Below are 27694 nucleotides of genomic sequence, written 5' to 3'. Positions count from 1 at the left end.
CGTCAGACAGACCTTCAGAGTTTATTCTGATGGGAAAACCGGTCCCGTGTACAGGGCATTAGAGGTTTCTCGGGGGCTGCAGTTCCTCTGATCTCCACTAGGTGGGGACCTCACTTCTACCCAGACAGGAAGTCTCTATGGAACACAGGAAGTGATGTCGGGTATAAATAAGAAGTTTCGGGCGAGAGGAGAGTCGGGAGAAAGTAGAGAGGAGACATTGCTGGAAGTGGCAGCAGAGGAGGTAATAAGATCCTATTCTCTATTTACACCCAGTAACCCCTCGTCATGTTCATCCTCTTCCTCCATAGTCAATGGCTATAACGCAGACGGCAAGTGTTTAAAGACCCGCCTCTGCCTCTTCCCTCTATGTGTCTTCTACAGGCAGAGGTTGAAGAAAAAGGCCCTCACGAGGGAGGTACATGGAACCAACCTGACTGCTTTGGTTGCCAAGAGTGAGACCTCCCATAACTAGGTACATGCTTCCTGTTTAAAGAACGATTCTGCCTGCTTTTGTAGGTGGGTCGCTTTATTGAGGCTTTCGATGGTCTTACATGTTTGGTGCTACTTCACACCTGAAGCTCTATCTAATTAGGTGCTCAGTAAGGGTCGGTTCACACTAGGGCGACTTGTCAGGCGTCTTAGCCACCTGACAAGTAGCGTCCCGTTCTATACAATGGAACCGTTCTAATCGGAAAGCGGCATAAGTCGCTCCGACTTAGAAAAAGGTTCCTGTACGACTTTGGGGGCGACTTGAGGCGACTTGCATTGACTTCTATACCGGTCGCGTCTGGGTCGCCTGAGGCAGTCACGCTGTAAGTCGTGCTGCCTCAGTGTGAACCGGACCTAAGGATGACCTCAGGCGTGTTTGGAACCCGCGCGTCCAGAGCCCACCAGGAAGTCGTCACTGCGCTAATCACAGGCAGCGAGACATTTTCCCGATCCGTGGCTGCATAGATCGGGAAATGTCTCACTGCCTGTGATTAGCGTGGTGCCGACTTCCTGGTGGGCTCTGCACGTGCGGGTTCCGAACATGCCTGAGCTCATCCTTAGTGCTCAGGCACTCTAGATATTTTCCCCCATCCTCGCTGCTCCCAGAACAAGTTGTCAGGTCAGTGTGGGTCACTGGTAATCATGACTGCAATTTCTACTGCCATAATGGGGCTTCCAGAAGATCTTTAAAATTCCACCTACACATATTCGCCCTGTACCTTGGACCCTGAATACCCCAGGCTATCATGCCGGGATCCTCTGGTGTATCCTCTGGCTTTCACAAGGCTAATCTTCCACCATCATATACTGGGGATCAGGAACCATTTCCGCCCTTTGAATCTTTACATCCAGGTACCAGAGGTGCTGGGGCATGGGGCCCCCCACCCCGATCTAACCTGGATTGCTCTGCTGCAGTAAAGGAGGAGTGTTTTCTGCTGGGTATATAGGACGAGGACAGTGAGGGGGTGACCCACGTCACCCATTCCACCACTTCCTGAGTCTTTTATGGATGAACGGGGGCATCAAAGAGCTTGCAAAGCCACATGGGAAGCTTTTGATCAACGTAGATAGGTTTTTCAAGCAAATTTCACCCAAGTAGTACTACACAGTGAAACAATTAGAGGGTAATTACGGCGCTGTATTTTTTATTTTATTTTTTATTTCGTTTTTATTAAGTAAATATAAGCATACAAAAATGAGACCATTGACAGAAATACAGATTTAAGGATAAACAGATGGGATCAACCAATGAGATCGAGCAACATTATCAAGTGGAATGCGTTACTTATTATCGGACGAGTCACCTCACTGCCCGCCGCACCCCGTACGGGAGGAAACTGTGCCGTGGGCAGCCGAGCCCCTCGGCCTCAATCCATTAAAACTACTACGAAAAAAAACAATAGAATCTCAAGGAGGCCTTTAACGACCTGTTGGGTTAACGTTTTTGGTTTAAGGTCGTAATTGCCCAAGGCAGTGTGTCCTGTCAAAGGATGATGGACCGTGTAGAAACTCAAAACGAAGACTGCATCGTAACATTGAGAAGTAAAAGGAGAGAGGATATGTCGCCATTATAATAGTAATTAGGGATGAGCTCGGTGTTCGACTCGAATGTTCGGCTAATTCAGAACTTTGTGGACCGTTCGCACCAAATTTGTGTGGTACCACAATGCACTACACCATTGCAGTGCATTGCTGGCTCATGATTGCCGGCGTTGTGATTGGCCAAGCATGCGGGGTCACAGTGCATGCTTGGCCAATCACAACGCCGGCAGCGAGGAGAGCCATAATTGGCCACAGGCAGGATGCATCTGCAGGAGTTAGTGGGTGTTTTGTGCCTCCAGCACAGTATACACCTGCATCTACCCATTTTTGCTGGTGTTCTCTAATACAGGCATCTACAGGAGTTAGTGGGTGTTGTGTGCCTCCAGCACAGTATACACCCGTATCTACCCTTTATTGCCGGTGTTCTCTAATACAGGCATCTGCAGGCGTTGGTGGGTGTTGTGTGCCTCCAGCACAGTATACACCTGCATCTACCCATTTTTGCTGGTGTTCTCTAATACAGGCATCTGCAGGCGTTGGTGGGTGTTGTGTGCCTCCAGCACAGTATACACCTGCATCTACCCATTTTTGCTGGTGTTCTCTAATACAGGCATCTGCAGGAGTTAGTGGGTGTTTTGTGCCTCCAGCACAGTATACACCTGCATCTACACATTTTTGCTGGTGTTCTCTAATACAGGCATCTGCAGGAGTTAGTGGGTGTTGTGTGCCTCCAGCACAGTATACACCCGTATCTACCCTTTATTGCCGGTGTTCTCTAATACAGGCATCTGCAGGCGTTGGTGGGTGTTGTGTGCCTCCAGCACAGTATACACCTGCATCTACCCATTTTTGCTGGTGTTCTCTAATACAGGCATCTGCAGGAGTTAGTGGGTGTTTTGTGCCTCCAGCACAGTATACACCTGCATCTACACATTTTTGCTGGTGTTCTCTAATACAGGCATCTGCAGGAGTTAGTGGGTGTTGTGTGCCTCCAGCACAGTATACACCCGTATCTACCCTTTATTGCCGGTGTTCTCTAATACAGGCATCTGCAGGCGTTGGTGGGTGTTGTGTGCCTCCAGCACAGTATACACCTGCATCTACCCATTTTTGCTGGTGTTCTCTAATAAAGGCATCTGCAGGAGTTAGTGGGTGTTTTGTGCCTCCAGCACAGTATACACCTGCATCTACACATTTTTGCTGGTGTTCTCTAATACAGGCATCTGCAGGAGTTAGTGGGTGTTGTGTGCCTCCAGCACAGTATACACCCGTATCTACCCTTTATTGCCGGTGTTCTCTAATACAGGCATCTGCAGGCGTTGGTGGGTGTTGTGTGCCTCCAGCACAGTATACACCTGCATCTACCCATTTTTGCTGGTGTTCTCTAATACAGGCATCTGCAGGAGTTAGTGGGTGTTGTGTGCCTCCAGCACAGTATACACCTGTATCTACCCTTTATTGCTGGTGTTCTCTAATACAGGCATCGGCATGAGTTAAAGTGGGTGTTGTGTGCCTCCAGCACAGTATACACCTGAAGATAACCCTTATTGCTGGTGTTGTCGGTTGCATATCTTGCATATTAGCCTTTAAAATGATTACTTTTGATTTCGAAGGTTCGAGTCCCATAGACTTAATAATAGGGTTCTAAAGTTCGTACGAATTTTTGGTCCATTCGAAGGTTCTGGTACGAACCGAACCGGGGGGTGTTCAGCTCATCCCTAATAGTAATGACTGTCTGAGTCCTAAGAACAAGAGTAGACATGAGAGGTAAAGGAAAGAGAGAAGCAGCAGAGAGAGAGAAAAGAGAGGGGGAGGGGGGTGGTAGTGATGGCCACAGGGAGATCATGAGAAAGGCATGGCACCGATTGCTCGTGGGTCCCAAGTACCATGGAAAGGCCTCACATCTATAAGAAGACCCCGATGTAATGGGCCCAGGGTTCCTATGGCGCTGTATTTATTCCACAAAACCAAAGGTGCCAAATCTCTCCACCCATCCCGATCAGTAATATATTTCTCTCCCCCTTGGTGGGAGTGGCCATGACCCAATCTATAAGGATACACGGTATCTGACAAAAGTCAGTACACCCCTCATATTTGTGTAAATATTTTCTTCTCTCTTTTCATGTGACAACACTGAAGAAATGACACTTGTCTACAATGTAAAGTAGTGAGTGTACAGCTTGTATAACAGTGTAAATTTCCTGTCCCCTCAAAATAACTCAACACACAGCCATTAATGTCTAAACCGCTGGCAACAAAATTCAGTACACCCCTAAGTGAAAATGTCCAAATTGGGCCCAATTAGCCATTTTCCCTCCCCGGTGTCATGTGACTCGTTAGTGTTACAAGGTCTCAGGTGTGAATGGGGAGCAGGTGTGTTAAATTTGGTGTTATTGCTCTCACTCTCTCATACTGGTCACTGGAAGTTCAACATGGCACTTCATGGAGAAGAACTCTCTGAGGATCTGAAAAAAAGAATTGTCGCTCTACATAAAGATGGCCTAGGCTATAAGATTGTCAAGACCCTGAAACTGAGCTGCAGCACGATGGCCAAGACCATACAGCGGTATAACAGGACAGGTTCCACTCAGAACAGGCCTCGCCATGGTCGACCAAAGAAGTTGAGGTCACGTGCTCAGCGTCATATCCAGAGGTTGTCTTTGGGAAATAGACGTATGAGTGCTGCCAGCATTGCTGCAGAGGTTGTTTGGGTTGGGGGTCAGCCTGTCAGTGCTCAGACCATACACCGCACACTGCATCAAATTGGTCTGCATGGCTGTCATCCCAGAAGGAAGCCTCTTCTAAAGATGATGCACAAGAGAGACCACAAACAGTTTGCTGAAGACAAGCAGACTAAGGAGATGGATTACTGGAACCATGTCCTGTGGTCTGATGAGACCAAGATAAAACGTATTTGGTGTCAGATAGTGATAAGCGTGTGTGGGGGCAACCAGGTGAGGAGGACAAAGACAAGTGTGTCTTGTCTACAGTCAAGCATGGTGGTGGGAGTGTCATGGTCTGGGGGCTGCATGAGTGCTGCCGGCACTGGGGGGCTACAGATCATTGAGGGAACCATAAATGCCAACATGTACTGTGACATACTGAAGCAGAGCATGATCCCCTCCCTTCGGAGACTGGACCGCAGGGCAGTATTCCAACATGATAACCACCCCAAACACACCTCCAAGACCACCACTGCCTTGCTAAAGAAGGTAAAGGTGATGGACTGGCCAAGCAGGTTTCCACACCTAAACCCTATTGATCATCTGTGGGGCATCCTCAAACAGAAAGTGGAGGAGCGCAAGGTCTCCAACATCCACCAGCTCCGTGATGTCGTCATGGAGGTGTGGAAGAGGACTCCAGTGACAACCTGTGAAGCTCAGATGAGCTTCATGCCCAAGAGGGTTGAGGCAGTGCCGGAAAATAATGGTGGCCACACAAAATATTGACACTTTGGGCCCATTTTCACTTAGGGGTGTACTCACCTTTGTTTCCAGCAGCTTAGACATTAAATTTGGTTGTAAACTCTCCCCCACAACTTTGTCCCATGTAAATCAGCATAAAAAGCCCTAATGAACACTGCTTGTAGATATCTCCTTGCTTAGTATTGTTGTAATCCTTTTTGTTCTTTAGAATGACGTCACTGAGCATGCCCAGATCTATCCTGATTTATGGCACACTCTGTGTACTTTGTCTATCTATTATCAGTTCCTATGGCACACAACACTGAAATCCCAGGAGACTGCAGAATCATTCAGAGCTTCCTCCTACACACCATGTGACATCACATGGAGTGAAAACCAGGGCATCAGACAGCATTACTGCAGTCTTATCAGCTGAAGCTGATAAGACTGACAAAGGCAAACACTACATAATCGGCACAAGTAAATACTATGTAATAAAACAAGTCAGCTATGAACAGGGAAGCAGGGTTGCCATAGAAACGTTGAATTGAGAAGGAGGTTTGGTTAACAGTACAGGAAGTGCTCAATGTAAGGGCGGAAATGCACTTTACTGTGCACTCAGAAAACAATACTTAAGATGGCGCGGCCTAACCCCTGTAAACAAGTTTTTAAAAGTTTCTTTAACCACTTTCAGCCCCGGACCATTTTGCTGGCCAAATACCAGACCACTTTTTGCGTTTCGGCGCGGCGTCGCTTTAACTGACAATTGCGCGGTCGTGCGACGTGGCTCCCAAACAAAACTGATGTCCTCTTTTTTTTCCACAAATAGAGCTTTCTTTTGGTGGTATTTGATCACCTCTGCGTTTTTTTATTTTTTGCGCTATAAACAAAAATAGAGCGACAATTTTGAAAAAAACGCATTATTTTTTTACTTTTTGTTGTAATAAATATCCCCCAAAAATCTAAAAAAAAAAAAAAAAAAATTCCCTCAGTTTAGGCCGATACGTATTCTTCTACATATTTTTGGTAAAAAAAATCACAATAAGCGATTATTGATTGGTTTGCGCAAAAGTTATAGCGTTTACAAAATAGGGGATAGTTTTATGGCATTTTTATTAATAATTTTTTTTTTTACTAGTAATGGCGGCGATCAGCGATTTTTTATTTTTTTTTTTAATTGTGACTGCGACATTATGGCGGACACATCAGACATTTTTGGGACCATTGTCATTTATACAGCAATCACTGCTATATAAATGCAGTGATTCCTGTGTAAATGCCACTGGCAGTGAAGGGGTTAACCAGCGGGTGGCAGTGTAGGGGTTAAGTGTTCCTAGGGGTGTGTTACTAACTGTTGGGGGGGGGGTTGGGCTTTCATTTAGTGAACACTGATCTCTGCTCCAATCACATGGAGCAGAGATCAGGGTCACTAGTTGCTAGGCAGAACGGGGAGATGCTGTTTACAACGGCATCTCTCCATTCAGCCGCCCCGTGAGACGATCGCGGGTATGCCCGCGGCGATCGAGTCCGGTGGAGCGCTCGCGATGGCAGGGCGGCATTAAAGATTGGACGTACCTGTACGCCAATATGCCTGCCCGTGCCATTCTGCCAACGTACATCGGTGTGCGCTGGTCGGGAACTGGTTAAACAGTAAGTAATATGCGATTTGGGCTGGATTACAGTGGCTATAGTTTGATAATTACTTATTATAATGGACTAAATGAAAAGAAGCATCAGAGTGGGAGGGTTTACTTCCTCTTTAATGGCTGTGTGTTGAGTTATTTTGAGGGGACAGCAAACTTACACTGTTATACAAGCTGTACACTCACTACTTTACATTGTAGACAAGTTTAATTTCTTCAGTGTTGTCACATGAAAAGATAGAATAAAAGATTTACGAAAATTATGAGGTGTGTACTAACTTTTGTGAGATACTGTACACTACATACACACACACACAGCACAAGGCGGTGTTGACACTACGAGACGTTTCTCGGGGCTGCAGTTACTCTGAGCTCCACAAGATGGGGATCTCACTTCTACCATAGAGACAGGAAGTCTCTATTGAAAACTGACAGGAAGTGATGTCAGGTACAGACAGGAAGTGACGTCAGGTACAGACAGGAAGTTCCGGGTGAGAGGTGAATTTGGAGGAATTGTTAGAGAGAAGATCTTGCTGGAACTGGAAGCTGAGGAGGTAATGCGATATTATTTTTATCATAGCTCTTATTGCTGTCCATTACTGGGAACCAAAATTTCATCTGTCGCGCTTTCCCCTTTAAATGTCCCTCTTTTCAGTTTGGTGTATGACCACAACATACAGGGATATACAAGGTAATACTGACATCAAATCATACACATAGGGAGGTCTTTTTTCGACCTCACCTACTATGTACACTCCGATAAATCAATATACTATTTATCTGCCCAAAGTGTGTCTATCACTCTCAGTATTTCCTCAGATTTCAGATGATTTCCCGTATTGAAGTGAAAACGCCGGTATAAAAGAAAAGTAATGGGGAAATAAAACAAGTGTGTTTAACTGATCACATTGTCACCAAATGTCAAGCCCAAAGAAAAGTTTTCCCTGTGAAGGTAAATTCCTACCTCTCGAAATGGAGCTCCGATGCCGGCTGAAGTCTTCTTCAGCAACCGACGGGACCGGGGCGCGTCCATCTCCTTCACAGAGCTCTCTGCTTCCTCACGCCGAGCTCCTCATCGCTGCAGGACAGGACAGGGTACAGGGACACAATAGTGATTATGAAGGTTGTGTAAGAACACCACTACGGAGGACCTGGAGCAGCCTTTCTCAACCATTTTACCCCCATTTTAACCCAGGGCAACCTTAAAGTAATTTTCAGGTCTCGGGGGAACCCCTGATAAAAACCCATTAATTGGTGGTCAGTGGGAACAATGTCCTTTACTTTGGTGGTAAGTGAGAAGAATGCCATTTTTTTACAGTGGTGGTAAGACTGGCCCTCTTACAGAGAGCTATAAATATCATTGGTGTCATACCACTGGCTCCTCCAAGTGTCATTGGCTCAAAACTATGTAGGCACTATCAAATAGGTGGTAAATCAGCCACAGCTCAAGGAACCCCTAGCCAACTCTGGAGGAACCCTAGGGTTCCATGGAACCCTGGTTGAGAATGGCTGACCTAGAGGATATACACATCGGAAAGAGACAGTTTCCAAAGAAGACTTAATCCAGTCATCGGATCATTGTTCGGTGGGAATATTTTTATTTGGGATTTAAGTTTGGCTTTAGGTCATCGTGATTTGGATAAATGTGGGTGTGTAAAGGGTTGTGGTCTTTGAGTTAACAGTTAGCGCTAAAAGGTCATTTTCATTTCCAGTTAAGTACGTTGGACCCCAAAATCATAGGAAAACCCTAAAAGTAATGTTTTACTTACTGTAATCACACTGGGGACCATTCTACCATGATAGAAACCCTCATATTATTTATTTAATATTGGAATTAATATAGCGCTGACAATTTGTGCAGTGCTCTTCCATATAGATTACACCTTGACATCAGTCCCCTACCCTCATGGAGCTTACAGCCTAAGATCCCTAGGACATTCATACATATGCCTATTATGGCTTATTTAGGAGCTAACTGACCTACCAGCATGTCATTGAAGTGTGAGAGAAAACTAGAGTACCTGTAGGAAGAACAAGAAGAACATGCAAACTCCAGGCAGGTAGTGTCATGGCTGGGATCTAACCCAACTACCCTAGTGCTACCAGGCAGAATATTCTCAATACATCCCCATCCTAATATTGTACAACCAGAACAGTCCAGATAATTCTCTGTTATCAATTATTGGTCTACAGGAAACCTGTATATATCACATGACCAATGAGGATGGAGGGGGACCGGAGTCGCATAACTGAGAGGATACTAAACCTCACCCTGGAGATCATCTACCTGCTGACCGGAGAGGTGAGGAGGATTCTGGGAGGTCACATGACATCACTCTTATCTCTATTAATAAAAACACAGACCTGACCGGAGAGGTGAGGAGGATTCTGGGAGGTCACATGACATCACTCTTATCTCTATTAATAAAAACACGGACCTGACCGGAGAGGTGAGGAGGATTCTGGGAGGTCACATGACATCACTCTTATCTCTATTATATAAAACACAGACCTGACCGGAGAGGTGAGGAGGATTCTGGGAGGTCACATGACATCACTCTTATCTCTATTAATAAAAACACGGACCTGACCGGAGAGGTGAGGAGGATTCTGGGAGGTCACATGACATCACTCTTATCTCTATTATATAAAACACAGACCTGACCGGAGAGGTGAGGAGGATTCTGGGAGGTCACATGACATCACTCTTATCTCTATTATTAAAACACAGACCTGACCGGAGAGGTGAGGAGGATTCTGGGATTCTAACATGATATTCCTATTGGTTCCCCAATACAGAGATTTCCTCTTGTGAAGTCCGGTGATCATATGACCATCACAGTGCCTCCATGTGACTCCCTAAAACCTGAGAGACACAACATGGAGAAGATTCTAGAAGTCACCAAGAAGATGATGGAGCTGCTGACAGGAGAGGTGAGGAGGATTCTGGGAATTCTGGGACATTATCCAGTAACAGACAAGGGATGTGTCTGGATGGTGACTGTATCATTGTGTGTGTCAGGTTCCTATAAGGTGTCAGGATGTCACTGTCAATTTCTCCATGGAGGAGTGGGAGTATTTAGAAGGACACAAGGATCTCTACAAGGACGTCATGATGGACAATCAGCCGCCCCTCACATCACCGGGTAAGAGGAGACTTTATTGTAAAGGAGAGAGCAGTACGGAGGCTCCACCTAGATCCCCCATCATCTGATAAACACATAGAAACAATGTATTCAGTCAGTGTGTGTGTTTCCTACAGATGGATCCAGTAATGGGAACCCACCAGAGAGATGTCTCAATCTTCTGTATTCCCGGGATTCCACACAGGAAGATCACAACTATGCACACTGTGATCAGGTAAATGAGTAGCAATTATTGGTAGTTATGTTTTTTTTTTTTTTATACAAGCCTGTTAAATACCAATGAATGTTTTAATATACATGCAGAGCGAAATCCACGAGGATTATAATATTGTTGTTAAGAAAGAGTTTATAGAAGAAGATGAGGAGTATGGTGTGATTGAGGAGTTTTCTAATGAACCCAAGGATATGATGAAGCCACCTAGTAGCAGAAAGCCACCAGAGAGATGTCCCCGTCCTCTGGATTCCACACAGGAAGGTCACACCATCCCCCACCATCATCAGGTAGGTGGAGTTGAGGGTCGGGAACATAAAGTGATTGAACACTCTGACATGTGGAGATGATGTGTGGACTCTACAAGATGATATTTTCTATGTGATCTCACATCATAAATACTTCTATGTTACAGATGTTATTTTCTGCCATTCTGTTGGTTTAGGGTGAAGATCTGATTATCATAAAAGTTGAGGATAAAGTAGAAGAGACATATGTGAGGGATGATCAGCAATATACGGAGGAGGCTGGAATGACGAGGACATTCATAGAGGAGGACACTCCTACAGAGATCAGCACAGGTGACCCATCATATATTCTTATTTCTGCTCTGTTACTAATTGGTCCTAGGTTGATAATGGTCACCTCCCAGAAACCCAGGCCTATGGTCAGTTGTTCTATGGTAAAGGGTCTGCAAGTCTGAATTTGTTTATCAGAGGTCACATGACCCAGTGCCTAGGCTTGTGGTTGTGTGAAGAGCATGGACCTCCCAGTCCCCCATTGGTTCCTACTCTTCTGACAAGGCTGTGTAAATGTAGAAGTGATCTGGGAGGAGGACCAAAGGACTGAAGAGGGGGGAAAAGTCCCGGCTGGTTGGGACCTCCACAGAGAACATCTCCTCACTCATATCTACCTGATCCAGATAGGATCTTGATGGAAGTGAACTAACCCTCTCATATCTATTGATGATGTTTTTATATTTTTCCAGGACACGCCATGGAGAAACCCTCAAAGGATCGTCTCACTTTATCTCCAGGTTGTAGAATGGAAGATGAGGACATCACAGGAGATTGTGGAGGAGAAAAGACAATGATCTCCACTATGGATGGTGGACTTCACAGTGTGGATAGACCATGGAATCCCTCCGACTCTGAGCAACCTCGTACTGTGGGGGATGGGGCCGGGGTTCAGAGGAAGGAGAAATGTTCCTGTCCTGAATGTGCAGAAAGCTTTAGCTCCGAATTAAAACTTTCTGTACATCGGAGATCCCACATGGAAGAAAATCCTTATTCCTGTTCTGAGTGCGGAAAATGTTTTCTTGAAAAATCAGAACTTGTCATACATTACAAATCTCATGCAGGTGAGAAGCTGTACCCCTGCCCTGAGTGCAGGAAATGTTTTTCAGATAAGGCAAATCTTATCAAACATCAAAGATTGCACATTGTGGAGAAGCGATATTCCTGCACTGAGTGTGAGAAATGTTTTTCGCAGAAGTCCGATCTTACTATACATCAGATATCCCACTTGAGGAAAAAGTTATTTTCCTGCTCCGAGTGCGGAAAATGTTATACACGGAAAACAGACCTTTTTAGACATCAAAGAATCCACACGGGTGAGAAGCCGTATTCCTGCCCCGAGTGTGGGAAATGTTTTTCCCAGAAGGCCAATCTTATCATACATCAAAGGTCTCACACGGGTGAGAAGCCGTATTCGTGTTCTGAGTGTGGAAAAAGTTTTTCACATAAGTCCGCTCTTACTGTACATCAGGCATGCCACACCGGGGAAAAGCAGTTTTGCTGTCCCGAGTGCGGGAAATGCTTTTCACATAACACCAGTCTTTCCAGACATAAGAGACTGCACACAGTTGAGAAGCTGTACGCCTGTCCCAAGTGCGAGAAATGTTTTTCACAGAAGTCTGGCCTTACCAGACACCTGAGAACCCACACAACCCTTGAGGTGAATTAGTGTCCTGAGTGTGGGAAATGTCTTCTATATGGATCGTATGTTGCCGTACATCAGAGATCTCACACTGGGAAGAAGCTCACCTCGATATACACCTCAGAAAACACGTGGCTGAGCGCTCCTCTGATCTTTATCATGGAAGAAACACTTTATAAGAACATCAGAGATCACTAAAGACTTCAAAGTTCTGTCTGGCTTCCTCTGCTAGGAGAGAGAAGGAGGGGGTGTCACTGCTGGTTGGGTCCCTCTAGGAGAGAGAAGGAGGGGGTGTCACTGCCGGTTGGGTCCCTCTAGGAGAGAGGAGGAGGGGGTGTCACTGCCGGTTGGGTCCCTCTAGGAGAGAGAAGGAGGGGCGTCACTGCCGGTTGGGTCCCTCTAGGAGAGAGAAGGAGGGAGTGTCACTGCTGGTTAGGTCCCTCTAGGAGAGAGAAGGAGGGGGTGTCACTGCCGGTTGGGTCCCTCTAGGAGAGGGAAGGAGGGGGTGTCACTGCCGGTTGGGTCCCTCTAGGAGAGAGAAGGAGGGGGTGTCACTGCTGGTTAGGTCCCTCTAGGAGAGAGAAGGAGGGGGTGTCATTGCCGGTTGGGTCCCTCTAGGAGAGGGAAGGAGGGGGTGTCACTGCTGGTCGGGTCCCTCTAGGAGAGAGAAGGAGGGGGTGTCACTGCCGGTTGGGTCCCTCTAGGAGAGAGGAGGAGGGGGCATCACTGCCGGTTGGGTCCCTCTAGGAGAGAGAAGGAGGGGGTGTCACTGCTGGTTAGGTCCCTCTAGGAGAGAGAAGGAGGGGGTGTCACTGCCGGTTGGGTCCCTCTAGGAGAGGGAAGGAGGGGGTGTCACTGCCGGTTGGGTCCCTCTAGGAGAGAGAAGGAGGGGGTGTCACTGCTGGTTAGGTCCCTCTAGGAGAGAGAAGGAGGGGGTGTCATTGCCGGTTGGGTCCCTCTAGGAGAGGGAAGGAGGGGGTGTCACTGCTGGTCGGGTCCCTCTAGGAGAGAGAAGGAGGGGGTGTCACTGCTGGTTGGGTCCCTCTAGGAGAGAGAAGGAGGGGGTGTCACTGCCGGTTGGGTCCCTCTAGGAGAGAGGAGGAGGGGGCATCACTGCCGGTTGGGTCCCTCTAGGAGAGAGAAGGAGGGGGTGTCACTGCTGGTTAGGTCCCTCTAGGAGAGAGAAGGAGGGGGTGTCATTGCCGGTTGGGTCCCTCTAGGAGAGGGAAGGAGGGGGTGTCACTGCTGGTCGGGTCCCTCTAGGAGAGAGAAGGAGGGGGTGTCACTGCTGGTTGGGTCCCTCTAGGAGAGAGAAGGAGGGGGTGTCACTGCTGGTTGGGTCCCTCTAGGAGAGAGAAGGAGGGGGTGTCACTGCCGGTTGGGTCCCTCTAGGAGAGAGAAGGAGGGGGTGTCACTGCCGGTTGGGTCCCTCTAGGAGAGAGGAGGAGGGGGCATCACTGCCGGTTGGGTCCCTCTAGGAGAGAGAAGGAGGGGGTGTCACTGCTGGTTAGGTCCCTCTAGGAGAGAGAAGGAGGGGGTGTCACTGCCGGTTGGGTCCCTCTAGGAGAGGGAAGGAGGGGGTGTCACTGCCGGTTGGGTCCCTCTAGGAGAGAGAAGGAGGGGGTGTCACTGCTGGTTAGGTCCCTCTAGGAGAGAGAAGGAGGGGGTGTCATTGCCGGTTGGGTCCCTCTAGGAGAGGGAAGGAGGGGGTGTCACTGCTGGTCGGGTCCCTCTAGGAGAGAGAAGGAGGGGGTGTCACTGCTGGTCGGGTCCCTCTAGGAGAGAGAAGGAGGGGGTGTCACTGCCGGTTGGGTCCCTCTAGGAGAGAGGAGGAGGGGGCATCACTGCCGGTTGGGTCCCTCTAGGAGAGAGAAGGAGGGGGTGTCACTGCTGGTTAGGTCCCTCTAGGAGAGAGAAGGAGGGGGTGTCACTGCCGGTTGGGTCCCTCTAGGAGAGAGGAGGAGGGGGCATCACTGCCGGTTGGGTCCCTCTAGGAGAGAGAAGGAGGGGGTGTCACTGCTGGTTAGGTCCCTCTAGGAGAGAGAAGGAGGGGGTGTCATTGCCGGTTGGGTCCCTCTAGGAGAGGGAAGGAGGGGGTGTCACTGCTGGTCGGGTCCCTCTAGGAGAGAGAAGGAGGGGGTGTCACTGCCGGTTGGGTCCCTCTAGGAGAGAGAAGGAGGGAGTGTCACTGCCGGTTGGGTCCCTCTAGGAGAGAGAAGGAGGGGGTGTCACTGCCGGTTGGGTCCCTCTAGGAGAGAGAAGGAGGGGGGTGTCACTGCCGGTTGGGTCCCTCTAGGAGAGAGAAGGAGGGGGTGTCACTGCCGGTTGAGTCCCTCTAGGAGAGAGAAGGAGGGGGTGTCACTGCCGGTTGGGTCCTTCTAGGAGAGAGAAGGAGGGGGGTGTCACTGCTGGTTGGGTCCCTCTAGGAGAGAGAAGGAGGGGGGTGTCACTGCCGGTTGGGTCCCTCTAGGAGAGAGAAGGAGGGGGGTGTCACTGCCGGTTGGGTCCCTCTAGGAGAGAGAAGGAGGGGGTGTCACTGCTGGTTGAGTCCCTCTAGGAGAGAGAAGGAGGGGGTGTCACTGCTGGTTGGGTCCCTCTAGGAGAGAGAAGGAGGGGGTGTCACTGCCGGTTGGGTCCTTCTAGGAGAGAGAAGGAGGGGGTGTCACTGCTGGTTGGGTCCCTCTAGGAGAGAAGGAGGGGGTGTCACTGCTGGTTGAGTCCCTCTAGGAGAGAGAAGGAGGGGGTGTCACTGCCGGTTGGGTCCTTCTAGGAGAGAGAAGGAGGCGGTGTCACTGCCGGTTGGGTCCCTCTAGGAGAGAGAAGGAGGGGGTGTCACTGCCGGTTGGGTCCCACTAGGAGAGAGAAGGAGGGGGTGTCACTGCCGGTTGGGTCCCTCTAGGAGAGAGAAGGAGGGGGTGTCACTGCCGGTTGGGTCCCTCTAGGAGAGAGAAGGAGGGGGTGTCACTGCTGGTTGGGTCCCTCTAGGAGAGAGAAGGAGGGGGTGTCACTGCCGGTTGGGTCCCTCTAGGAGAGAGAAGGAGGGGGTGTCACTGCCGGTTGGGTCCCTCTAGGAGAGAGAAGGAGGGGGTGTCACTGCTGGTTGGGTCCCTCTAGGAGAGAGAAGGAGGGGGTGTCACTGCCGGTTGGGTCCCTCTAGGAGAGAGAAGGAGGGGGTGTCACTGCCGGTTGGGTCCCTCTAGGAGAGAGAAGGAGGGGGTGTCACTGCTGGTTGGGTCCCTCTAGGAGAGAGAAGGAGGGGGTGTCACTGCTGGTTGGGTCCCTCTAGGAGAGAGAAGGAGGGGGTGTCACTGCTGGTTGGGTCCCTCTAGGAGAGAAGGAGGGGGTGTCACTGCTGGTTGGGTCCCTCTAGGAGAGAGAAGGAGGGGGTGTCACTGCCGGTTGGGTCCTTCTAGGAGAGAGAAGGAGGGGGTGTCACTGCTGGTCGGGTCCCTCTAGGAGAGAGAAGGAGGGGGTGTCACTGCTGGTTGGGTCCCTCTAGGAGAGAGAAGGAGGGGGTGTCACTGCCGGTTGGGTCCCTCTAGGAGAGAGGAGGAGGGGGTGTCACTGCTGGTTGGGTCCCTCTAGGAGAGAGAAGGAGGGGGTGTCACTGCCGGTTGGGTCCCTCTAGGAGAGAGAAGGAGGGGGTGTCACTGCCGGTTGGGTCCCTCTAGGAGAGAGAAGGAGGGGGTGTCACTGCTGGTTGGGTCCCTCTAGGAGAGAGAAGGAGGGGGTGTCACTGCCGGTTGGGTCCCTCTAGGAGAGAGAAGGAGGGGGTGTCACTGCCGGTTGGGTCCCTCTAGGAGAGAGAAGGAGGGGGTGTCACTGCTGGTTGGGTCCCTCTAGGAGAGAGAAGGAGGGGGTGTCACTGCTGGTTGGGTCCCTCTAGGAGAGAGAAGGAGGGGGTGTCACTGCTGGTTGGGTCCCTCTAGGAGAGAAGGAGGGGGTGTCACTGCTGGTTGGGTCCCTCTAGGAGAGAGAAGGAGGGGGTGTCACTGCTGGTTGGGTCCTTCTAGGAGAGAGAAGGAGGGGGTGTCACTGCTGGTCGGGTCCCTCTAGGAGAGAGAAGGAGGGGGTGTCACTGCTGGTTGGGTCCCTCTAGGAGAGAGAAGGAGGGGGTGTCACTGCCGGTTGGGTCCCTCTAGGAGAGAGGAGGAGGGGGTGTCACTGCCGGTTGGGTCCCTCTAGGAGGGAGAAGGAGGGGGTGTCACTGCTGGTTGGGTCCCTCTAGGAGAGAGAAGGAGGGGGTGTCACTGCCGGTTGGGTTCCTCTAGGAGAGAGAAGGAGGGGGTGTCACTGCCGGTTGGGTCCCTCTAGGAGAGAGAAGGAGGGGGTGTCACTGCTGGTCGGGTCCCTCTAGGAGAGAGAAGGAGGGGGTGTCACTGCTGGTTGGGTCCCTCTAGGAGAGAGAAGGAGGGGGTGTCACTGCCGGTTGGGTCCCTCTAGCAGTGTTGTCTGATCTTCACGGGAGCTTCAAAATAATGCCCCGTACACGCGATCGAATTGTCCGGCGTACTTAGTCCGCCGAAACGCATTTTACCGGACAATTCGATCGTGTGTGGGTTTCAGCGGACAATACGTTCGTCAGTATGCTAGTCCGGCGGACTAAGAATGACGCATGCTCAGAAGCAAATTACGAAAAGGAAGCTATTGGCTACTGGCTATTGAACTTCCTTTTTCTAGTCCCGTCGTACGTGCCGTACGTCATCACGCTAGCAAACGCCGGACTTTCTGTGTGTCCGTGTGTGGCCAAGTCCGTTTGGTAGAAAGTCCTCCGGACTATCCGCCGGATTGTTTGCCGAACAATTCGATCGTGTGCATGCGGCATAAGGCATCAGGGTGATAGAGGAGCTTATGGATGAAGAGAAGGGGAGATCAGACTACTTGATAGGACTGACCATTTCAGACCTTTGTTTTTTCAGCCTGCACAGGTAGCTGAACTTGCTTGGAGAGCACCGCCTGCTGGCTGAAGGTGGAAAATATGACCTTTTCAGATGTAACATTTCATATTTTGTTGCTATAGCTGCGAACATATTAGCACATTTTCTTAGCATGAAACAAATGGAGATTAGATATTTCATCTTCTTAAATGCATGCGGTTATTTGTAAATTGATTGATAAAATTCTACCTTAAGATCTGTATGATGAAATGTCCTTTTATTTTATCTAACACTACAAGTAAGGCCCATCTTGTAGGATTTTCTGCAGATTTTTGTCTTCAGATTTACTAAAACCACATAATATGAGGTCAAATCTTAAGAGTTTCAATTTGTATGAAATCGGGCAGTCCCTTGCACCACTTAGTGGTAAATCTGAAGCCAAAATCTGCAGAAAATCTAATAGTGTGTATGGACTCTTAATCTTGTGTCTTAGTAGTTTGGTTTTACCATCTTGTACTTGTTGGAACAGCCGACTCTCCCCCTCTCATGAATTCAGAGGACGTCTGTAGTAGACTCCAATGATAAGTCCATCTGTTCATAGACCCGTCTATCATTCCTCCCGTAATTCCTCCTCCGCACCATCACCACCTCCAACCACAAGATCATCTTCCTTCCTCACTTTCACATCACATCTAACATAGAGAAACCCCCCTCCATCTTTTCTATGTCCTGTGTGCCTCCAAATAAGAGGATCAGCATGAATACAAATAGCCCAGTCTTGTGAGGAGCCAAGCCATGTTTCTGGAACACCAACCACAAGATCATCTTTCTTCCTCACTTTCACATCTCATCTGAAATAGAGAAACCCCCCTCCATCTTCTCTATGTCCCGTGTCCCTCTAAACAGGATCACCATAAATACAACCAGCCCAGTCTTGTGAGGGGTCAAGTCATGTTTCTGGAACACCAACTCCATTCTCATCACTGAAACCACCAACATCTCCCATTCTGCTTGGCAGTTTGCTGGATTTTGTGTATTGAATTGGGGCCGGATTGTGGCCAGCGGGAGTGGAAATATTCCTGGCATCAGTGGGAGTAAACATTGTCACATTTGATATTAGGGGGTGGAATAATGCCCCATCATTGGTATCATAAGGAGGAACAGTGTCCCATCATTGGTATCATAGGGAGGAATAGTTCTCCATCATTTCTTTCATAGGGAGGAATAGTTCTCCATCATTTCTTTCATAGGGAGGAATAGTTCTCCATCATTTCTTTCATAGGGAGGAATAGTTCTCCATCATTGGTATCATAGGGAGGAATAGTTCTCCATCATTGGTATCATAGGGAGGAATAGTGCCCCATCATTGGTATCACGGGGGAATAGTGCCCCATAATTGGTATCGTAGTGAGGAATAGTTCTCCATCATTGGTATCATAGGGAGTAATAGTGCCCCATCATTGGTATCACAGGGAGGAATAGTGCCCCATCATTGGTATCATGGGGGAATAGTGCCCCATAATTGGTATCGTAGTGAGGAATAGTTCTCCATCATTGGTATCATAGGGAGTAATAGTGCCCCATCATTGGTATCACTGGGAGGAATAGTGCCCCATCATTGGTATCATGGGGAGGAATAGTTCTCCATCATAGGGAGGAATAGTGCCCCATCATTTGTATCACATGGAGGAATAGTAGTCCATCATTGGTACCACAGGGGGAATAGTGACCCACCATTGGTATCATAGGGAGGAATAGTTCTCCATCATTGGTATCATAGGGAGGAATAGTTCTCCATCATTGGTATCATAGGGAGTAATAGTGCCCCATAATTGGTATCACATGGGGGAATAGTGCCCCATAATTGGTATCATAGGGAGGAATAGTTCTCCATCATTGGTATCATAGGGAGGAATAGTGCTCCATCATTGGTATCATAGGGAGGAATAGTGCTCCATCATTGGTATCACAGGGGGAATAGTGACCCACCATTGGTATCATAGGGAGGAATAGTGCCCCGTAAATGGTATCATAGGGAGGAATAGTTCTCCATCATTGGTATCATGGGGAGGGATGATTCTCCATCATTTGGTATTATACAGAGTAATAGTGCCCCATCATTGGTATCATGGGGAGGGATGATTCTCCATCATTGGTATTATACAGAGTAATAGTGCCCCATCATTGGTATCACAGGGAGGAATAGTGCCCCATCATTGGTATCACAGGGAGGAATTGTAGTCTATCATTGGTATCACAGGGAGGAATAGTGCCCCATCATTGGTATCACAGGGAGGAATTGTAGTCCATCATTGGTACCACAGGGGGGAATAGTGCCCCATAAATGGTATCATAGGGAGGAATAGTTCTCCATCATTGGTATCATAGGGAGGAATAGCTCTCCATCATTGGTATTATACGGAGTAATAGTGCTCCATTTTTGGAATCACAGGGAGGAATATTGACCCATTATTAGTGTCAGTGGGAGAAATGGTGCCCCATTGATGGTGTCAATTGGCAGAATTTTGTCTCGTATCAGTGGGAGGAATAGTGCCCAAAGAGCTGGATAAAGGCAAGCAAAGGGCCACAATTTGCAGACCACTGCTCTAAGGAGAGATGTGAATGGCCCAATGGCATAGGACGCTCTCGGGAAGGCAGAGAGGTGACCTTAGCTGGAAATTTGATGTTAAATGAGGTATACAAACTTCACATGCGGGCAGAGAAGGTTGGGCACACACTTGGGAAAAAATATCCAAGTCTAGTAATTTCTGGACCTGCCAGTTCTTCCTTAATATGTTCTGTTAAGCTCTGCCAGAAGGGAGCTTTGAGAGCTTCAATACTCCAGGAGAGCTCAGTCGTGTGTGAAATTGAATGGTAAACTCCACCTCAAAGGTACTTTGATGGAGCCAAAGAATGACCTTGCTTCGGAGGAGGTTCATGGCTGTTATGCTCTCAGTAACAGGATCAGGTTTTTCCCAGAGTAGATCAGCCTAGGCCAAAGCATCCCCCTGAGAGCAGGAACCCAACATCAGCCACCTTATGGTGGTCAAAAGAAAATGCTGTGGCTGTAATTCAAAGTGGAGTTCACAAAGACGCTACCGGCCCCTCAGACCTCCGGAGAAGGGGGGCATCGGATGCAGGGTGAAGACATTGCCGAAGTCACCAGCTGCTGAGTAGGACGTAGCGGAGACAGGGTTGGCTGTTCAAGTACTGTAGCAAGGGAGGCCTGTATCTGATCCAGCCGATTGATGACCGCATGGAGATGACGCATCATCTGAACTTGTGTGGCCTCATAAGCAGAAAGTCTTTAGAAGAGACCTTCATTTTAATCTGCAGATTGATGTAGACCCCTCAGACATTTTGGTTCGAGCAAACTGCCACTGGCTGGCAAGAACCTAGTGTAGCAGCTGGGCATATGGTGGAGAAAAAAAAAACACATAGTGGATACAGAGGACTCTGCTGGCTGCTCACTTAGCGGTGGTGAGAGCCCAGAAAAGGGCTGAGGCACAGAATCCAGGATACCACCTAATCTTCGGGAGCTCATAAAAGTAGAGATTATATGCTGCAGGTGATATTTAGGTTGCAGTCCTCTGGCTCACCCGAGCAGGCAGGCACAATGGAGAGCAGGTGAGATGCTCTTGCTGGGGCACTGGACTTACAAGGCAGCAGGGTACACAAGGACAGAGAAAATAGGAATAGGCTGAGAAACAAAATAAAAGCCACATAGGCTGGGAGTGCAAGGGTGCAGATAACAAGGCTGGCTGGGACTCACAGGGGAAAAAGAATGGTGCAGAAAAACAAACTGAAGAGCAGAGTGAGACAGGGAGGTCAAAGAAGTTGGAATAAGGGTAGGAGTGCATGGAGTGACAAAAGCAGAATACAGACAAATGAACACAAGGCTGGAATATACTGGGAGCAAGACTGGAACACACTGGGAGCAAGGCTGGAACACACTGGGAGCAAGACTGGAACACACTGGGAGCAAGGCTGGAACACACTGGGTGCAAGGCTTGGATACACTAGGAGTAAGGCTGGAATACACTGGGAGTTAGGCTGCAATATGCTGGGAGCAAGGCTGGAATATGCTGGGTGCAAGACCAGAGTATATTTGGAGCAAGGCTGAATTACACTGGGAGCAAGACTGGAACACACAGGGGGCAAGGCTGGATTATACTGGGAGCAAGACTGGAACACACAGGGGGCAAGGCTGGATTATACTGGGAGCAAGACTAGAGCACACTAAGAGCAAGGCTGGAGCACACTAAGAGCAAGGCTGGAACACACTGGGAGTAAAGGCTGGAATATACTGGGAGCAAGACAAGGCTGGAACACACTGGGAGCAAGACTGGAATATACTGGGAGGAATGCTGGAACACGCTAGGAGCAAGGCTGGAACACACTGGGAACAAGACTGCAACACACTAGTGGCAAGGCTGGAACACACTGGAAGTAAGGCTGGAACACACTAAGAGCGAGGCTGGAACGCACTGGGAGCAAGACTGTAATTTACTGGGAGGAATACTGGAACACATTAGGACCAAGGCTGGAACTCACTGGGAGCAAGACTGTTAGCAAGGCTGGAATTTACTGGAAGCAAGGCTGGAACACACTGGGTGCAAGGCTTGAATACACTAGGAGTAAGGCTGGAATACACTGGGAGTAAGGCTGCAATATGCTGGGAGCAAGGCTTGAATATGCTGGGTGCAAGACCGGAGTATATTTGGAGCAAGGCTGGATTACACTGGGAGCAAGGCTGGATTATACTGGGAGCAAGACTGGAACACACAGGGGGCAAGGCTGGATTATACTGGGAGCAAGACTAGAGCACACTAAGAGCAAGGCTGGAGCACACTAAGAGCAAGGCTGGAACACACTGGGAGTAAAGGCTGGAATATACTGGGAGCAAGACAAGGCTGGAACACACTGGGAGCAAGACTGGAATATACTGGGAGGAATGCTGGAACACGCTAGGAGCAAGGCTGGAACACACTGGGAACAAGACTGCAACACACTAGTGGCAAGGCTGGAACACACTGGAAGTAAGGCTGGAACACACTAAGAGCGAGGCTGGAACGCACTGGGAGCAAGACTGTAATTTACTGGGAGGAATACTGGAACACATTAGGACCAAGGCTGGAACTCACTGGGAGCAAGACTGTTAGCAAGGCTGGAATTTACTGGAAGCAAGGCTGGAACACACTGGGTGCAAGGCTTGAATACACTAGGAGTAAGGCTGGAATACACTGGGAGTAAGGCTGCAATATGCTGGGAGCAAGGCTTGAATATGCTGGGTGCAAGACCGGAGTATATTTGGAGCAAGGCTGGATTACACTGGGAGCAAGGCTGGATTATACTGGGAGCAAGGCTAGAGCACACTAAGAGCAAGGCTGGAGCACACTAAGAGCAAGGCTGGAACACACTGGGAGTAAAGACTGGAATATACTGGAAGCAAGACAAGGCTGGAACACACTGGGAGCAAGACTGGAATATACTGGGAGGAATGCTGGAACACACTAGGAGTAAGGCTGAACACACTGGGAGCAAGACTGCAACACACTAGTAGCAAGGTTGGAACACACTGGGAACAAGACTGCAACACACTAGTAGCAAGGTTGGAACACACTGGAAGTAAGGCTGGGACACATTAGGAGCAAGGCTGGAACACACTGGGATCAAGGCTGGAGCACACTGGAAGTACGGCTGAAACACACTAAGAGCGAGGCTGGAACGCACTGGGAGCAAGACTGTAATATACTGGGAGGAATACTGGAACACATTAGGACCAAGGCTGGAACACACTGGGAGCAAGACTGTTAGCAAGGCTGGAATAAACTGGGAGCAATGCTAGAGCACCTTGGAAGCAAGGCTAGAACACACTAGGAGAAAGGCTGGAACACACTGGGAGTGAAGGCTGGAATAAACTGGGAGCAAGGCTGAAATATACTGGGAGCCAGACTGGAACACACTTTGAGCAAGGCTGTAAAACACTGAGAACAAGACTGTAACACGTTAGTCGCAAGGCTGAAACACACTGGGAGCAATGCTGGAATATACTGGGAGCAAGGCTGGAACAGACTAGCAGCAAGGCTGAAACACACTGGGAGCAAGGCTGGAATATACTGGCAGAAAGGCTGGAGCACACTGGGAGCAAGACTGGAACACACTAGTAGCAAGGCTGGAATATACTGGGAGCAAGGCTGGAGCACACTGGGAGCAAGGCTGGAATATACTGGGAGCCAGACTGGAACACACTTTGAGCAAGACTGGAACACACTGGGAGCAAGACTGGAAAACACTGAGAACAAGACTGTAACACATTAGTAGCAAGGCTGAAACACACTGGGAGCAAGGCTGGAATATACTGGCAGAAAGGCTGGAGCACACTGGGAGCAAGGCTGGAACACACTAGGCGCAAGACTGGAACACACTGGGAGCAAGGCTGAAATATACTGGGAGGAAGGCTGGAACACACTAGGAGCAAGGCTGGAACATACTGAGAGGAAAACTGGAACACACTGGGAAGAAGATTGGAACACACTGGGAGTAAGGCTGTAATACACTGGGAGCAAGGATGGAACACACTGGGAGAAAGGCTGGAATATGCTGGGAGCAAGGCTGAAGAATACTAGGAGCAAGGTTGGAACACACCGGGAGCAAGACTGGAATATACTGGGAGGAATACTGGAACACACTAGGAGCAAGGCTGAAACACACTGGGAGCAAGACTGTTAGCAAGGCTGGAATTTACTGGGAGCAATGCTGGAGCACACTGAAAGCAAGGCTAGAACACACTAGGAGCAAGGCAGGAACACACTGGGAATAAAGGCTGGAATATACTGGGAGCAAGGCTGAAATATACTGGGAGCCAGACTGGAACACACTTTGAGCAAGACTGGAAAACACTGGGAGCAAGACTGGAACACACTGGGAGCAAGGCTGGAATATACTGGGAGCAAGGCTGGAATATACTGGGAGCAAGGCTGGAGCACACTGGGAGCAAGGCTGGAATATACTGGGAGCAAGGCTGGAGCACACTGGGAGCAAGGCTGGAATATACTGGAAGCAAGGCTGGAGCACACTGGGAGCAAGGCTGGAATATACTGGGAGCAAGGCTGGAGCACACTGGGAGCAAGGCTGGAATATACTGGGAGCAAGGCTGGAGCACACTGGGAGCAAGGCTGGAATATACTGGGAGCAAGGCTGGAGCACAGTAGCAGTAAGGCTGGAACATACTGAGAGGAAGACTGGAGCACACTGGGAGAAAGCAATGTAATGTCCTGCGAGCCACCACTTGCTATAAGCCCAAAATAGGGACTCTCAAATTACACTATAATATTGAATTAGCAGCCAGCGTGGCACATGTCTCATAAATCATGCAAAGATCATCCAATATTCTAAAATACGTTGCGCTTTCAAACTTACAATCCAAATAGTGAAACGAAAAAATGTGCTACATAACAACAGCAATAAAGTGATAACGTGCTAAAATACATACAATATTACAAATAAAGTGCTTTCATGCAGGATATGATAAAACATCCATATGGTGATAAAAAAGCAATCAATACAATCCTTAAACCAATATAATGGTGAACCAAACTATAAAAATCCTGATAATATATATATATGTGTGTGAGAAAAAAAGTGCTACAATGTGCTGAGCAATCTAAAAAAAGTTCAAAAGTGCTCCAATGTAATCCATGCGATCAATGCGATTCAGTGGTCGCTGTGATATCAATCCAATACTAAGGTGCTGCGTGTGCACTCAGGGCCCCCCCCCCGGTAATGGCCGCTCACCTTAGAGCGTGTGACCTTGCTGATTGGGCGTGGTCAATACACGCAATGGAACCTGTAAATGGTAAATCCGGATTCCTGTGGTGGCCTCAATATGGTAATGGAGTCCCTTTTGTGCCTCAGTAATAGCAATAGAAAAAGGAGGACTTCATAGTGTCGATACAAGGGGTTAATTCGCATCTTCCTCAGGGGGAAATTACCACTGAACCATTTACAGGTTCCAATGTGTGTATTGACCAAGCCTAATGAGCAAGGTCACACGCTCTAAGGTTAGCGGCCATTACCCGGGGGGAACACCTGAGTGCACACGCAGCACCTTAATATTGGATTGATATCACAGGAACCACTGAATCGCATGGATTACATTGGAGCACTTTTGAACTTTTTTTGATTGCACAGCACATTGTAGCACTTTTTTTCTCACATATATGTGTATATATATATATATATATATATATATATATATATATATATATATATATATATATATATATATATATAATAAGGATTTTTATAGTTTGGTTCACCATTATATTAGTTTAAGGATTTTATTGATTGCTTTTTTCCTCACCATATGGATGTTTTATCATATCCTGCATGAAAGCACTTTATTTGGAATATTGTATGTATTTTAGCACGTTATCACTTTATTGCTGTTGTTATGTAGCACATTTTTTCGTTTCACTATTTGGATTTTAAGTTTGAAAGAGCAGCGTATTATAGAACACTGGGAGCAAGATTGGAACACACTGGGAGTAAGGATGGAATATACTGGGAGAAAGGCTGAAAAATACCAGGAGCAAGACTGGATTATACTGGGATCAAGGCTGGAACACACTGGGAGCAAGACTGGAATATACTAGGAGGAATGCTGGAACATACCGGGAGAAAGGCTGAAATATACTGGGAGCAAGACTGGATCATACTGGGAGGAAGGCTGGAACATACCGGGAGGAAGGCTAGAACATACCGGGAGGAAGGCTGGAACATACCAGGAGTCAGGCTAGAACATACCGGGAGGAAGGCTGGAACATACTGGGAGGAAGGCTGGAACATACTGAGAGCAAGGCTGGAACATACCGGGAGGAAGGCTGGAATATGCTGGAAACAAGGCTGGAACACACTGGGAGCAAGACTGGAATATACAAGGAGGAATGCTGGAACATACCAGGAGGAAGGCTGGAACATACCGGGAGGAAGGCTGGAACATACCGGGAGGAAGGCTGGAATATGCTGGAAGGCTGGAATATGCTGGGAGCAAGGCTGGAACACGCTGGGAGCAAGGCTGGAACATACCGGGAGCAAGGCTGGAACACACTGGGAGCAAGACTGGAATATACTAGGAGGAATACTGGAACATGCCGGGAGAAAGGCTGAAATATACTGGGAGCAAGACTGGATCATACTGGGAGGAAGGCTGGAACATACCGGGAGGAAGGCTGGAACATACCGGGAGGAAGGCTGGAACATACCGGGAGGAAGGCTGGAACATACTAGGAGGAAGGCTGGAACATACTGAGAGCAAGGCTGCAACATACCGGGAGGAAGGCTGGAATATGCTGGGAGCAAGGCTGGAATATAGTAGGAGGAATGCTGGAACATACCGGGAGGATGGCTGGAACATACCAGGAGGAAGGCTGGAACATACCGGGAGGAAGGCTGGAACATACTGAGAGCAAGGCTGGAACATACCGGGAGGAAGGCTGGAACATACCGGGAGGAAGGCTGGAACATACTGAGAGCAAGGCTGGAACATACCGGGAGGAAGGCTGGAATATGCTGGGAGCAAGGCTGGAACACGCTGGGAGCAAGGCTGGAACACGCTGGGAGCAAGGCTGGAACACACTGGGAGCAAGACTGGAATATACTAGGAGGAATGCTGGAACATACCGGGAGAAAGGCTGAAATATACTGGGAGCAAGACTGGATCATACTGGGAGGAAGGCTGGAACATACCGGGAGGAAGGCTGGAACATACCAGGAGGAAGGCTAGAACATACCGGGAGGAAGGCTGGAACATACCAGGAGGAAGGCTAGAACATACCAGGAGGAAGGCTGGAACATACTGGGAGGAAGGCTGGAACATACCGGGAGGAAGGCTGGAACATACTGGGAGGAAGGCTGGAACATACTGAGAGCAAGGCTGGAACATACCGGGAGGAAGGCTGGAATATGCTGGGAGCAAGGCTGGAACACGCTGGGAGCAAGGCTGGAACAGACCGGGAGCAAGGCTGGAACATACCGGGAGCAAGGCTGGAACAGACCGGGAGCAAGGCTGGAAAATACCGGGAGCAAGGCTGGAACAGACCTGGAGCAAGGCTGGAACATACCGGGAGGAAGGCTAGAACATACCGGGAGGAAGGCTAGAACATACCGGGAGGAAGGCTGGAACATACCAGGAGGAATGCTAGAACATACCGGGAGGAAGGCTGGAACATACTGGGAGGAAGGCTGGAACATACTGGGAGGAAGGCTGGAACATACTGAGAGCAAGGCTGGAACATACCGGGAGGAAGGCTGGAACATACTGGGAGGTAGGCTGGAACATACCGGGAGGAAGGCTGGAACATACTAGGAGGAAGGCTGGAACATACCGGGAGGAAGGCTGGAATATGCTGGGAGCAAGGCTGGAACATACTGGGAGCAAGGC

At 48.8% G+C, this 27694-nt stretch overlaps 3 protein-coding genes across 4 annotated transcripts in view; 1 reads left to right on the top strand and 2 right to left on the bottom strand.

Annotated features, from left to right (window-relative positions):
• LOC143955698 (uncharacterized) overlaps positions 1-27694 on the bottom strand; it is a 124017-nt gene that overhangs the window by 85294 nt on the left and 11029 nt on the right. The window lies entirely within an intron of this gene.
• LOC143955360 (uncharacterized) overlaps positions 1-27694 on the bottom strand; it is a 96307-nt gene that overhangs the window by 59506 nt on the left and 9107 nt on the right. The window lies entirely within an intron of this gene.
• LOC143955705 (uncharacterized) lies at positions 183-17510 on the top strand. 2 transcript variants are annotated; one of them, XM_077465820.1, is made up of 8 exons: positions 183-241; positions 9272-9380; positions 9878-10012; positions 10101-10224; positions 10341-10438; positions 10528-10725; positions 10881-11016; positions 11424-17510. In XM_077465820.1, the coding sequence occupies exons 2-8, from the start codon at positions 9297-9299 to the stop codon at positions 12398-12400; spliced, it is 1752 nt and encodes a 583-aa protein (XP_077321946.1). In that variant the 5' UTR covers positions 183-241; positions 9272-9296; the 3' UTR covers positions 12401-17510. The 2 variants fall into 2 exon arrangements, with proteins under 2 accessions (XP_077321946.1, XP_077321947.1); XM_077465821.1 differs by lacking the exon at positions 183-241 and adding an exon at positions 7568-7632.

This window comes from Lithobates pipiens, unplaced genomic scaffold, assembly GCF_037356315.1.
Source record: "Lithobates pipiens isolate NorthernLeopardFrog02 unplaced genomic scaffold, aLitPip1_a1.2 Scaffold_35, whole genome shotgun sequence".
In the NCBI taxonomy this organism is placed as follows: Eukaryota; Metazoa; Chordata; class Amphibia; order Anura; family Ranidae; genus Lithobates; species Lithobates pipiens.
Note: the sequence above shows the minus strand (reverse complement) of the source record. Positions and strands in the feature narration are given on the sequence as shown.

What these genes read in the sequence shown, in the direction of transcription:
- LOC143955705 (XM_077465820.1), top strand. Translation starts at nt 9,297, where the DNA reads ATGAGGATGGAGGGGGACCGGAGTCGCATAACTGAGAGGATACTAAAC. An exon ending in TGGAGCTGCTGACAGGAGAG is followed by an intron (nt 10,013 to 10,100) that starts GTGAGGAGGATT and finishes TGTGTGTGTCAG; the next exon opens with GTTCCTATAAGGTGTCAGGA. An exon ending in ACTATGCACACTGTGATCAG is followed by an intron (nt 10,439 to 10,527) that starts GTAAATGAGTAG and finishes ATATACATGCAG; the next exon opens with AGCGAAATCCACGAGGATTA.